The sequence below is a fragment of the Triticum aestivum genome, chromosome 4B (assembly GCF_018294505.1).
Source record: "Triticum aestivum cultivar Chinese Spring chromosome 4B, IWGSC CS RefSeq v2.1, whole genome shotgun sequence".
Lineage (NCBI taxonomy): Eukaryota > Viridiplantae > Streptophyta > Magnoliopsida > Poales > Poaceae > Triticum > Triticum aestivum.
The window spans coordinates 48,127,701-48,140,103 of NC_057804.1; the positions used below are offsets into that span (position 1 = coordinate 48,127,701).

General features: G+C 52.2%; 2 protein-coding genes across 2 annotated transcripts; one reads left to right on the forward strand and one right to left on the reverse strand.

Moving 5' to 3' along the window:
* The first annotated feature begins 3,087 nt into the window (after window positions 1–3,087).
* LOC123090926 (hydroquinone glucosyltransferase) lies at window positions 3,088–7,319 on the forward strand. The gene is made up of 2 exons (XM_044512281.1): window positions 3,088–4,764; window positions 6,832–7,319. The coding sequence occupies exon 1, from the start codon at window positions 3,277–3,279 to the stop codon at window positions 4,729–4,731; it is 1,455 nt and encodes a 484-aa protein (XP_044368216.1). The 5' UTR covers window positions 3,088–3,276; the 3' UTR covers window positions 4,732–4,764; window positions 6,832–7,319.
* A 2,291-nt stretch (window positions 7,320–9,610) lies between these two features.
* Window positions 9,611–11,526, reverse strand: LOC123090927 (uncharacterized). Its single transcript, XM_044512282.1, has 2 exons — window positions 11,165–11,526; window positions 9,611–9,927 (listed from the first exon to the last, which is right to left on the reverse strand). The coding sequence occupies exons 1-2, from the start codon at window positions 11,417–11,419 to the stop codon at window positions 9,835–9,837; spliced, it is 348 nt and encodes a 115-aa protein (XP_044368217.1). The 5' UTR covers window positions 11,420–11,526; the 3' UTR covers window positions 9,611–9,834.
* Window positions 11,527–12,403: the final 877 nt, after the last annotated feature.

Genomic DNA, 12,403 nt, shown 5'->3' on the forward strand with positions numbered 1-12,403 from the left:
CCCTTCCAAGTAATGGCTGCGAAGGAGAGGAAGCACCTGAGCACGCCAATATAGATAGTTGTCCGGTTTAAGCTTCATCGGTAGGAGGTGCGAGAACAAAAACGACGGCGAGGAAATCGCGGCCAGATCAGCTTCGGCATCCACGTATGGCGTCGGGGAGATCACTGGTGGTGCAGATGGCGCCGCAGCCGGTGCGTACAGGTGCGAGGGGCCGTACGGGTAGGGCGCCCCATAGGGCGGCGGAGCCGGGTACGCGCCCTGGCCAGGATACGCCCCGTAGGAGGGACGCGTGTGTGGCAACTGGCCGTACGGCGCCGCGTACAGTGGGTAGCCGCCGTGATTGGCATGGGCGGTATCGGCAACAGTAGGGCCAGCTGCGGTGTAGATGGCGGCAGCCGGAGCAGGCGCGATCGCACGCATCTGGTGCGACGCGGTAGGGGGCGGCGGCGTGGGCACAATGGAGTGCACGGCGGCCGGCGGCGGCGACGGTTGCTGGGACCGGGCCAAAGCAGCAGGCGATGAAGAGGAGACGCCGGCGTACAGGGAAGACACCGGGCCGGCGAAGAGAGACCCCGCCGATTGAGTCTGCAGGGGCCCGAGCGAGCCATCCACCGTGTAGGGCGCAGTCCCGACGTTGAGGAGACGCGCGAGAGACGGCGGGAGGAACGAGTGATCCATGTGGACGGGGGCCGGCGGCAGGAGGGCGGGGGAGGAAACCGCGGTGCCGGCGGCGCTTGAGGCGGCGACGGCGGCTGGTGGCGGAGGCGTAGCGAAAGACATTAGATCGTTAGGTCTGATACCATATTAGACAAGGGTTTTAGGGTTTGTGGCACACCTCCAACGTGGGGTGACCTTTTCATTGTATAGACATGTACAACATAATTACAAGTGGGGCCCAGTATATACAGAGTCTAACACGGGTCGAATGCAGGTGCAGATCATCGGCGCCGTCGGGCACGCAATTGCGGCATCTCCAACGGCAGCAATCTCCAAATTTTCTTTTGCATTTGTCCGCGTACAGAAAGGATCAGTCCGTGAACATGGATAACTGTCCATCGCTTCGTGCATGCATTTCAAACTCTTTTTTTTAATAAATCGAATAAAATTCATGTAAACACAGCCGGATTCCATATAAACACGACAAATTTCATATAAACATGACGGATTTTATACAAATCGAACGAAAACATTTATATTTTGAACATATTTTAACTGCAAATGATACCGAACTAAGATAAAACTAGTCTACGGACGGCGCGACGGATATCCATTCCGACGACATGGATACTCTTAACTAGTCTACTGCCGGCCGCGGCGGATCTCCATTGTCGTCCCCTTGTCCGGCAATCATGAGCCCTGGAAGTATACGCTTCAGCGCAAAGGGCGGCTCACTTCAGCGGATATTCATTCCGACAACATGGATACCCTTGACTAGTCTACTGTCGACCGTCCAACGAGGTAACTGTCTATTATCATATGTGAGTAACTTGATAGATCCTATATCAGATGACTGCGACGAGCAGATCATCAGAGATAATTTTTGGAGAATAGATGTGGACCATATATTGCAAATCCCTTTATCCCATCATAATGTGGAAGACGTTGTTGCATGGCACTACACAAAGAATGGAGTATACAGTGTTCGTTCTGGTTCTTATAGAGTATGGGAAGATCAGTATGGTCCAAAAATTGGTTGTGAGGTTGGACAGGCGAGTACACCGGATCACCCGGTTTGGAAGAGGCTGTGGAAATTAAAACTACCAGGTAAAATTAAAATCTCCGTATGGAGATGCCTGCATAACACCATCCCATTTAAATGTACACTCGCAAACAGACATATTTCTACTAGCAGACAGTGCCCTATATGTCAGCAGGGGGCGGAAGATACCAAGCATGCGCTCTTCACTTGTTCCCGTGCTAAGTTGATATGGTCTGAGCTGGGCTTGCAAAAAGTCATAGATGAGGCGCTGCCAGTTGACTGATCAGGTGCGAGGGTGATGGAATCTCTTCTGTGCGATGACATCTTTCAGCGTCAGTACATGGATATTGTTGATATAACTGAAGTCATAGCTTCTACTAGCTGGTATCTTTGGTGGCAGCGAAGGAGGCTAGTCAGAGGAGAGCAAGTTCAAGACCCGGTCCGCACAGCTATGGCCATCCAGGCCCTATCGTTAAATTTTGTCCGAGCGGCCGGGAAAACAAACCCAATGCCTCATCAAAATGCTTGGAAGGAACCATTGTCAGGGATGCAAGTGTTAAACGTGGATGCTTCATTCTCTGAAGAAGATCATTCTGGCTCCTGTTGAATGGTGGTATGGGACCATAACGGTGGATTTATAACTGCTGCAGTAACTCAAATGTCGCATGTGGCTGCTGTAGCGGTAGCCGAGGCGAGACGATACACCAAGGTATCATGCTCATACGCGGTCCCGGGTGTGATAGCATTTTGGTCCAGTCTGACAGCTTGATCGTCGTGGATGCTTTGAGGATAAATGAAGGGTATGGTTTGGTGGCAGCGCCAATTCTTGATGATTGCCGTAACTTGCTTAAAGATTTCGGGAAGGTCATTATCGACCATTGTAATAGAGAATCGAACATGGTTGCACATGAGCTAGCTAGTTTTGGGAGGGGTAATCCACTGACTAGCGTGGTGGGATACACCTCTTGTTTTCATTCCCAATGCTTTAGCAAACAATGTAAGTTTATTATGAGTTAATAAAATAGCCATAAAAGCCTTCCTCAAAAAACAAAAAAACTCCGGTGCTCGCCGTCGCGCACGTCTCCACCATCCCCGTCCGAGATTATTTCCACAAGTACTTTAGCAATGACGTTTTATCTACTATAGTACTCCCTCTGTATCACATAATATTTGTCGTTTGAGCAGCTGAATTTGCTGGGAAACTGGAAAGACATAGACGGGTTGATCGGACGCTGAAGTGACGAGACGTTGTACGTACAAGGGTACAACAACCGGCCACGCCCACGGTGCCATTAGAGCAGCGCAGCTAGGCTAGCGATCGATGGGCCCCGAAACACCGGCGGCACCGCCTACACCACACCATGCGAGATGCACAGTGCACACTGCCGCAGACCACCCACCAGGGAGCCCACTCCACCACCCTGCGAGATGGACCCACTCCACCACCCTGCACCACCGGGCGTCCTCCCGGCGACATATTCGGCCGGACCCCTCCAGCCAGCTAGCTAGCTCACAAGATGCTTGTGTGCTGTAATTAGCAACCGGTCGCCCACATCTTGCAACCGGTGCCACTGACAATGGAGTCGTTCATGAACGCAGGCTCCGCGCCAGCCCCATCCGCGGCGAGGCCGCACGTCGTGCTGCTGGCCAGCCCCGGCGCCGGCCACCTCATACCGCTGGCCGAGCTTGCGCGGCGGCTCGTGGAGCACCACGGCTTCGCGGCCACGATCGTCACCTTCAGCGGCCTCTCCGACTCAGAAGCCCTCCCCAGCGGCATCCCTACCTCCGTCTCCACCGTCGCGCTCCCGGCCGTCAAGATCGACGACCTCCCCGCCGACGCCCTCCGTGGCAGCGTGCTCGTGGAGCTCATCCATCGCTCCCTCCCCAGCCTCAGCACCTTTCTCCGCTCCATCGGCTCGACCACTCCGCTCGCCGCGCTGGTTCCGGACTTCTTATGCTCCGCGGCGCTGCCCCTCGCGGTCGAGCTAGGCGTCCCGTGCTACGTGTTCATCCCCAGTAGCCTCACCATGATCTACCTGATGCGCCGCGTCGTGGAGCTCCACGACGACGCGGCCCCTGGCGAGTACCGCGACCTCCCGGAGCCTCTCGAGATCCCCGGGGTCTTGTCGCTGCGCCGCGCAGACCTTCCGGTCCCGTATCGCGACTGTAACGGGCCGGCTTACGCGCAACTGCTCCGGGGAGGCCGGCGATACCGCCGTGCCGACGGTTTTTTGACGAACACCTTCTACGAGATGGAACCTGCCATGGCGGAAGAGTTCAGGCAGGCGGCGGAGCAAGGCGCGTTCCCGCCGGCGTTCCCCGTGGGGCCGTTCGTCCGGTCAAACTCCGACGAGGAAACCGGCGCGTCGGCCATCCTAGAGTGGCTTGACAGCCAGCCGACAAGGTCGGTGGTGTACGTCGCGTTCGGAAGCGGCGGAGCGCTGTCTGCGGAGCAGACGGTCGAGCTCGCCGCCGGGCTAGAGGCAAGCAGACAGAGGTTCCTCTGGGTGGTGCGGATGCCGAGCCTGGACGGCCGGACGTGTGCCTTCGGGGCCCGCGACGATGACGACCCATTGGCGTGGCTTCCCGAGGGCTTCCTGGAGAGGACCAGGGGCAGGGGGCTCGCCGTGCCGGCCTGGGCGCCACAGGTGCGCGTCCTGTCCCACCCGGCGACGGCGATCTTCGTGTCGCACTGCGGGTGGAACTCGGCGCTGGAGAGCGCGGCGTCCGGCGTGCCGATGGTCGCGTGGCCGCTTTACGCGGAGCAGAGGATGAACGCCGCTCTACTGGAAGGGACCCTCGGGGTGGCGCTGCGACCGAGAGCGCGAGAGGACGGCGGCGTCGTGGCGCGCGAGGAAGTTGCGGCCGCCGTGAACGAGCTCATGGAGGGGGAGAGTGGGCGCGCCGTGAGGCGCCGGGCCGAGGACCTGCAGCGAGCGGCGGCACGCGCGTGGTCGCCGGATGGTTCGTCGCGCCGGGCGCTGGAGGATGTCGCCGCCAAGTGGAAGGCGGCGCTTGGCGGGGGGAGGTAACGCAGGTACAGTCTTTTATTACTATTATTACTAGGACTCGTCTAGCTGGCGGCCGGAGGCTGGTTAGCGCTCGCGAGCGGCCGGCCCTGGTCCCGACTGCCCCTGTCCGAAAGTCTAGTCTCTATCGCATACTAAAAAGGAAAAAAATACTGTAGTGCAAAAGTGCTAAAAAGACACTGTTAATTAATCATTTTATATGCTCTTTTATCATGTAATGAATGTCTGCATGCCGATGTATTAATGTTTCTCATGTTCATCCCTTGTGCATTAATTTTCGGTTTTCAAAATTGTAAAAAACATATTATCTAAACCGCGTGTCGAAAATCAGATCCGTTTTCATCATTGAAACACTTGCGACGTGCTCTTCAAAAGTAGATCCCGCATAGGGATATTTTGACGAACTAGTCTTCCTGCCAACTAAACATCAATATGTGTGCAACTAGACTATATTGCCGCGCCAACTAAGCATATGTATGTGCGGATAGTCCTGCCAATTAAACATCAATGCGTGTGCAACTAGACTATATTGCCGCGCCAACTGAGCATATGTGTGCCAAAAATAGTCGTGCCAACTAACCATTAATGTGTGTGCAACTAGACTACATTACCGTGCTAACTGGGTATATATGTGTGCCAATAGTCCTGTCAACTAAACATCAATGTGTGTGCAACTAGACTACATTGTCATGCCAACTGAGCATATATGTGTGTAACTAGTCCTGCCAACTAAATATCAATGTGTGTGCAACTAGACTACATTGACGCGTCAACTGCATATATGTGTCTGCAACTAGTGTCCTGCCAACTAAACATTAATGTGTGTGCAACTAGACTAAATTACAAGCCAACTGAGCATATGTGTGTGCAACTAGTCTTCCTGCCAACTAAACATGAATATGTGTGCAACTAGACTACATTACAAGCTAACTAAACATCAATGTGTATGCAACTGGTCTTCATGCCAATTAAACATTAATATGTGTGCAACTAAACTACATTACAAGCCAACTAAATATCAATGTGTATGCAACGACGACGTACTTCTCTTTGTCACCCGAACATAGAAAGGCACAAAGATGCATCACAAGACTGGTCAGGTGGTTAGGTGCTGGACTCTGTTAATCCCTTGGCTAGCTCGTACCTGTTCTTAAATTCTTTCCAGGCATCCATGGCAACTATGGAGAGAGAGAGGAGACACCGCAGGGAGCACCTGCACCTTCTCCATGTTGCCGGAGTGTAGGGGGGGAGGTGGTGGTGGTGGTGCACGGCCGTCCCTGTGGTGGTGGTGTGGCAGCAGCCTAGTTTGTACCTAGATCTTGTAGGTTCCTTCTCAATCAAATGGGATACGTCCTCGTGTTTGGTTTGGTCATTTGCTCAGCCTTCTTCTCCCGTTCATCTCCCTTTTCTCTCTCATGGCTGCCGTTTTCTTACAGCTTGCATAGCTCTTGACCCCTCTCTCTCCCTACACTGCCAGCTCTTGAATTCTTGCTGTAGTGCTCTATATTTGTACTGCTACAGAGAAAGAAAATGGAGTGAGAAAGAGGATGTGGTTGCAGGAAGAAAAGGAGCGAGAAGAGAATCTGAATTTGCTTTCTAGTCATTGACCAACCCCAGTTTCCCCTTGTTCGTCCCGTTCCTCCCCTTACCTGTGTTATTCCCTGAGCTGTTGCTGTTGCTGCTGCCTGATGAGAGGGAGTGGCTGCGGCAGCGGAACAACCGCGGCGGGGGAGGCGCGCCTGGAGATAACCTCGTGGGAGACGGGTCTGACTGTGAGCACCGGGGCCACGTCAATGGAGCTGTCGCGGTCGGGGCGGGGGCCTCTGATCCCGGGAGGCCGAGGCGGAGCGTGGGACAGGCCCCACATCTCCACAGAGATTTGGGGAGAACGAGCAGCGGCAGGACGAAGCGAGGTTGGGCGCGACAGCGGAGATGCCGATGTAGTCGGGCGAGGTGGGGAAGAGGAGGACAAGGAGGTGAGGGCCCCGACAAGGTGGCACCTGACGCACGCGCGGGGCGATTGGGCGCGATCGTGCGGGCAGGAATCAGCCGCCCGTTTCTGTTAGTTGGTGGCCGGCCGCTTTTTAGATTTTAGGTTATTACTATTAGCAACCAATAATAATCCTGCACCTGCGGGCCTGACGAGCTACGATCCTTCCCGTTTAGCAACGACCTTCAGGGCCGGTCCATACACAGCACACTCGCACCCGTTCATGCCCTGCCTCTTTGTGCAGACATTGGTTCCTTTGCAGCATCTCCATGTCGTCTCTGTGCAAATACCTGGTACCTTTGAACCAAACTTGATTTTATTTTGGTCGTTAAATTACATGGCATCGGTCGTGTATGCTTGTTGCATAACCAAACTTTTTTTTAACTCTACTGTAGTGACTATACTGTGTTCCGCCGAAGAATGCAGAAAATGAGCTGCTTGTATAACTATCCGAGAACTGTATGGAATTGGGCAGGACGGAGGCTGCCTCTCCCTTTCTCCCGCGTCCGTTCACCAGGAGAAAGAGACAGACATTGTACCAGTTTGCGACTGACTGACTGTTTGATAGTGTTACAAGCTGAATTCAGTTCAGTTCGGTTCAGGCGTCGCGGTCATACCGGCTTGCAATGCCACAATCCTATCCTTTGATCACCTGAGAAAAATACGAAGAAGTAAGGGAAATACATCCTGACAGAGAATCGCATAACAAAGGGGCCAAATATTAGCCCAACTACAGAGACTATATGAGTGGAAATTTTGCAGATAGAATTAAGAGAATACAGTAGGAGTTGCTGCTGCTGTAGTGTGGTGTTCCTTTCCTAGGAAATTGCATATTTCTTATATTCCATAACTGCCAAGGATGAATGATTCCTGATAACCCGTAGATTTCTTTCGTTCCATAACTGCCAACACATAGGCATGAATAATGCGTGTCGAGAGAAAAATGTGCTAAAACTCAATGTCCATGTGAATTGGGCCAACTCGGTCTCTGAGCAAACCCCAAAGGCACGCTGAGACACGACATTTCAAAAGAAGATGAGTGGCTGTTTCCGACTCTCTTATAAAGCTGACAAAGGCCACATTTTGGCCAACCCTTTCCTTGAAGGCGATCGGTGGTCCAAACTCTGCATCGAAGTGGAGTCAGAAAAAAAACACTTCTTGTGGGTCTGTTGTCCTAAGCGTAGAGGAACCACGCCAATACATCCCGAATTTGGTGGTTAAACTCTACTGTGGTGACGATACTGTAGGGGAGGGGGCAGTTGCTCCACGATTAGATGAGGTTGTGGAGTAGTGTCCGCTTGCTGAGATTCAAGTGATGTTGTCGACTAATTTGTAGACATTTGAAAAGTAGATGAGTGGTTGTTTCTACCACTCCTATAGAGCTGACAAATGCCATAATTTCGCCAACCATTTCTTTTAATGCGACCGCTGGTCCAAAACTCTGTAATCGAAGTTGAGTCATAGAAAAAAAATCTGTTGAGGGGGAGGGGGAGGGGTTTCATGACCGTGGAAACATTCCCTTCAAATTGTGCATGATAACACGAGTCCAAAGTGAGCTTGCAACTGATGTCGTTGACTATTTGTGTTGTTCGCCCCCCCCCCCCCCCCCCCCCCCCCCCCCCCCCCCCCCCGGCGGCCGTGAAGCATCATCCAAAGGGAGAAGAATTACACCAGGCAAACCATGTTGATTCCCATACAAGTGTTAATGCTGCTAATAAAAAAATTGTCCATATGGCACCCTCTTAACATTATCATTTGTCTCCTTAGAGATAGCAAAATGGTTAGGGGGTATGTATCCAAGCGCTTGCTTGTCTTTCCATTCTAACCATGACCATCTAAGACGCGAAGCCGTCAAAAATTTCTCAAGACGGAGCATACCCAATCCTGCAAGGCGTGTGGGACGACACAAGAGCTCCAAGTTAATCTTATGTTGCTTGACAAGCACTTTGTTTCGTCCCCGCCGAAAGAAAAGTTCCCAACAACTTCACAATAACTTGAAGGGTGTTGCGCGACAAGGCAATGAGCTCCCCAAATCCATGAAGAATGACGGCAAGATTGTTGTCATGAAGATCTGTTGATTTGTGGACAAAAACTTCACAATAACTTGAGCAAATACCCCAATCTCAATGAATCGAAAGCTTTTCAAATGTCAAGTTGGAATAAAAGAGCCAGAGTTCTAGTGGGTTGCAGTTTTCTTGCCAAATTCCCAATATATAGATCCTCATGAATGCGTCTGTACTTGATGAAGGCGCTCGGACATTTGGAGATGAGCTGACACATGAAAAGTGGATTAGTCAGTAGTCATAGAACTCAACTCCTCTCACATTTCCTTCTCTAATACAGTACTACTAAGACGTTTTTGCAGTTCAATTTAAACTGCAAAAAACATCTTATTTTTTGATATGGAGGGAGTAGTAAAAAGTGGAGTGTGCTTCCATTGAAAACTTTGGAAAGGTAATTTCGTCCATAGCACTACAGTTGCCTAAAACGACACTGCTGCCCGCCAAAGTATTTGCCAAAATGAGAGAACGGAACAGTCGCCATGTCATTTTAAAACTTTTTCAGACAATATTCTGGACTTGCTTATTGGGCGGAGGCACTTCTATACCACAACGCTTAACTGCTCAAGTTAATTTGAAACATAGAAGGAGAGTGTGATGAATGGCTACCAAATCATTTGCTTCCTCAAAACGGTGTACAGTAAATCTTTGCGTCCAAGGCTTCACAACACGCAGCCACTGAAGTGCTGAAATAGAGCAACACGGAAGATCAACAGGAAGTAGGTAGCATCAAGAAGAACCAGAACAAGACCAGATCGCATTGCACAGAGAACTTGATGACCAAGTGATCTTGCATTCCATTCGAGAAACACAGATGATGGCAAAACAGATGTCACCAAAACGCACCGCAAATGACGGCGGCGCCAACCGGATTAAGATCCACAGCCAGAACGGGTCTTTTACAATGCGAAATCGCTCAGGCAAACCATGCCCCAACTAGTCGAACACAAGGACAAAGCGAAAAGAAAAACTCCAGGCTGATAAGACCTCGCAACTCTCAGTGAATGAAGCTTCAGGTTGGTTCATGGAAGACGATCACGAGCTCAGGACAAGCCTTCACTGAGTCTCAGCTGCCGCCGGTGCCCCTTCTGGCTTCGCCCCCGGGGTCTCCTCCTTGGCCTCAGGCTCCACCTTCTGCCTGCCAAACACCTGCCACGCATCACAAAGCAGCCACGGGTTAGCCCTCGGATTCAACCAGACGCATCAGCGAACAGTAGCAGATTGGCCATCAGATTTCAGATTCCATCATAATACTACTACTATTCAGATGCATCAGTACATAGCAGCAGATAGGCTATTGGAATTGGGAAATTTAGAACAGAATCCATAACTGAAGCCTATCTGAATTCTGAATTAACAGAACAAATACAGAAGCACAGCAAGAAACTACAATGGGTGGCATGATTAGTAACCAGAGCAAATCATATGCAGCAGCAGAGCCGCTATAAGAACAGAATCCAACAACAAATGACTGAAGTCTGAACGGATCCTTATCATTTAGAACAAGATTACTAATACAACACATAGCATCAGAGCACGAAATGTCGGTTACTGTAACAAGTAGTACAGCAAGCTCAAGAGATCACAAGCATTTGACGGCAAAAAGGGCAGAGGATTCCAAGAATAAATTTCTGAACACAGGACGAAATGTTGCAAAAGATAATCTCCAGCAAAACTGAAAATAAATCTACATGGACAGAGACTGACTAATGCTTACAGAGGCAGCAACTGGCAAGGTTACCCCAACTTTGACAGCAAGAATCAGGAAATCCGGATGCCTGTACAGGTTAATCGCCACCTATATATATATATCGCACAATGAATTGTCCGTAAGCATAACAATCTTAGGAAAAGAAATCTCCAAATGCGTGAGGGAAAAAGTAAGTGTCCAAGGATCTACGAATCGCCACTTCATCCACACTGCACTATCATCACATTCACATGGTTGTTTTCACCACACAGCCTCAAAATCAGGCGAGCGGAAGCACACCTACCTAAAACATTTATCCAGATGCTTCTCCGTGCAGGACAAGAGGTGCAAAAAAGATCTCGCGAAAATCGCTGCTACAACAACAACAAACAACAACAAAAGGAAAAGAAAACAGGACGATTCCTACAAGAACATGCATTCCGATCCGAGGAACAAAAGGGGGAAACGAAGTGGCAACATTTCGTAACAGCACGCGACGAATAATTCCGAAATTAAACGGCTAGGAACTACACATGTGACGAAATCCGCAAGACGCACGATCTAGCGAGCAAAGGCACAGGACACGTACGGGCCAAGATCGAACAGCAGCAAGCAAACATGGAAGCAGAACAAGGCAAAGCAGGAGCGCGTGCGTACAGAACGGGGAGGAGGGGGAGGGGAAGGAGGAGGCGTTACCGAGCTGGTCTTGTTGGAGATGTAGTCGCCGGCGGCGCGGAACCGGTTCTTGATGCAGTCCCAGTGCGTGTCGGCGCTGGTGTCCTTGAGCTGCTTGAAGTAGTCCTTGGTGGTCTCCAGGATGCCGGTGTCCTCGCCCGCCGGCTTCTTGAAGCACACCGGCGCCGCCGCCTGCTTGGTCCCCTCCTCCGGCTTCTTCCCGCCGTCGCCCACCTCCACCTTCTCCATCCTCTCCCCGCTCTCCTTACTCTCCATCACCGACGGCCGAACCCCCTCGCCTCGCCTCGCCTACCTACTACACTACGAACCAACCAACCAACCAACCCAGCCAGCCGAGAGAGGAGAAAGCTTTTCGTGCTCCGGGCAATGGTGGCGCTGGGCTCGCTTTATAGCTCAGCCGGACGCTGGCTTGGCATTCACGAAAGAAAGCCGCGGAGGGACGGCACGGCGCAGCTTCTCTGACAGGCGGGCCCGCCGCCCTCCCTCTCTCACTGACGTGCGGGGCCCATGGTTTCCCGTTTCGGCGGCCGCGCGCCCTCGCGCCGTCGCGCGTTAGGCTGACGGGTGGGCCAGCGCCGGCGCCTTCGGGGTTTTGTCAGGGTTTTCCCGTTGCTTCTTGCGCGAGAAGCCGAGAAGACGAGCGTTTCATTTCCTTGGGCAAGAGAATCTCGGAAAGGCCTCGCTGACGCGTGGGCCCGGGATGCTGGCTTTTGCAGGCTCCTGCTGAGGCGGTTGCGGGTGGGCCCGGGCGGGCAGTGCAGCGCTCGTGATCGACGAGCAGAGTTTGCGACAGGGTTCACGCGAGGAAGGCTGCTACTGAGCCGATGACAGGGCGGGCCCAGCGTACGAACTCGTGGAGTAAGAGTAACACACAGGGGTAGTAGCAGGCGGAGAAGGGAGGGAGATGTGATCGCGTGACCCGGTCGTAGGGGTCAAGATGTGTGGGCCAGCTAAAGGCTGCAGCTGCGAACAGGGTGGCAGCGCAGCGCAGCGCAGGGTTGTACGTACCGCCTGCCCTGCCGTGCGCGGCGCGGTTTGGAGCGTCCGATCTTGCGCCGAGCGCTCGGATCGAACGGAAGTTTCTAGCGACTCGGTTTTGAGGAGCAGCACGGCAATCTTTCTGGGTAGAAGATGCTCTGGTTTGCGCTCCGGATTCGGCGATCGCGTTTTTGAAATTTGAATCGGCAAACGTGACGGGCATCTCTATCTCATCTATCTTCCTCACCGGAAACGTGATGG

Coding starts and splice junctions, on each gene's coding strand:
- LOC123090927 (XM_044512282.1), bottom strand. CDS start 11,419: ATGGAGAGTAAGGAGAGCGGGGAGAGGATGGAGAAGGTGGAGGTGGGC. Junction 9,928..11,164: donor TCTCCAACAAGACCAGCTCG/GTAACGCCTCCT, acceptor GATGCGTGGCAG/GTGTTTGGCAGGCAGAAGGT.
- LOC123090926 (XM_044512281.1), top strand. CDS start 3,277: ATGGAGTCGTTCATGAACGCAGGCTCCGCGCCAGCCCCATCCGCGGCG.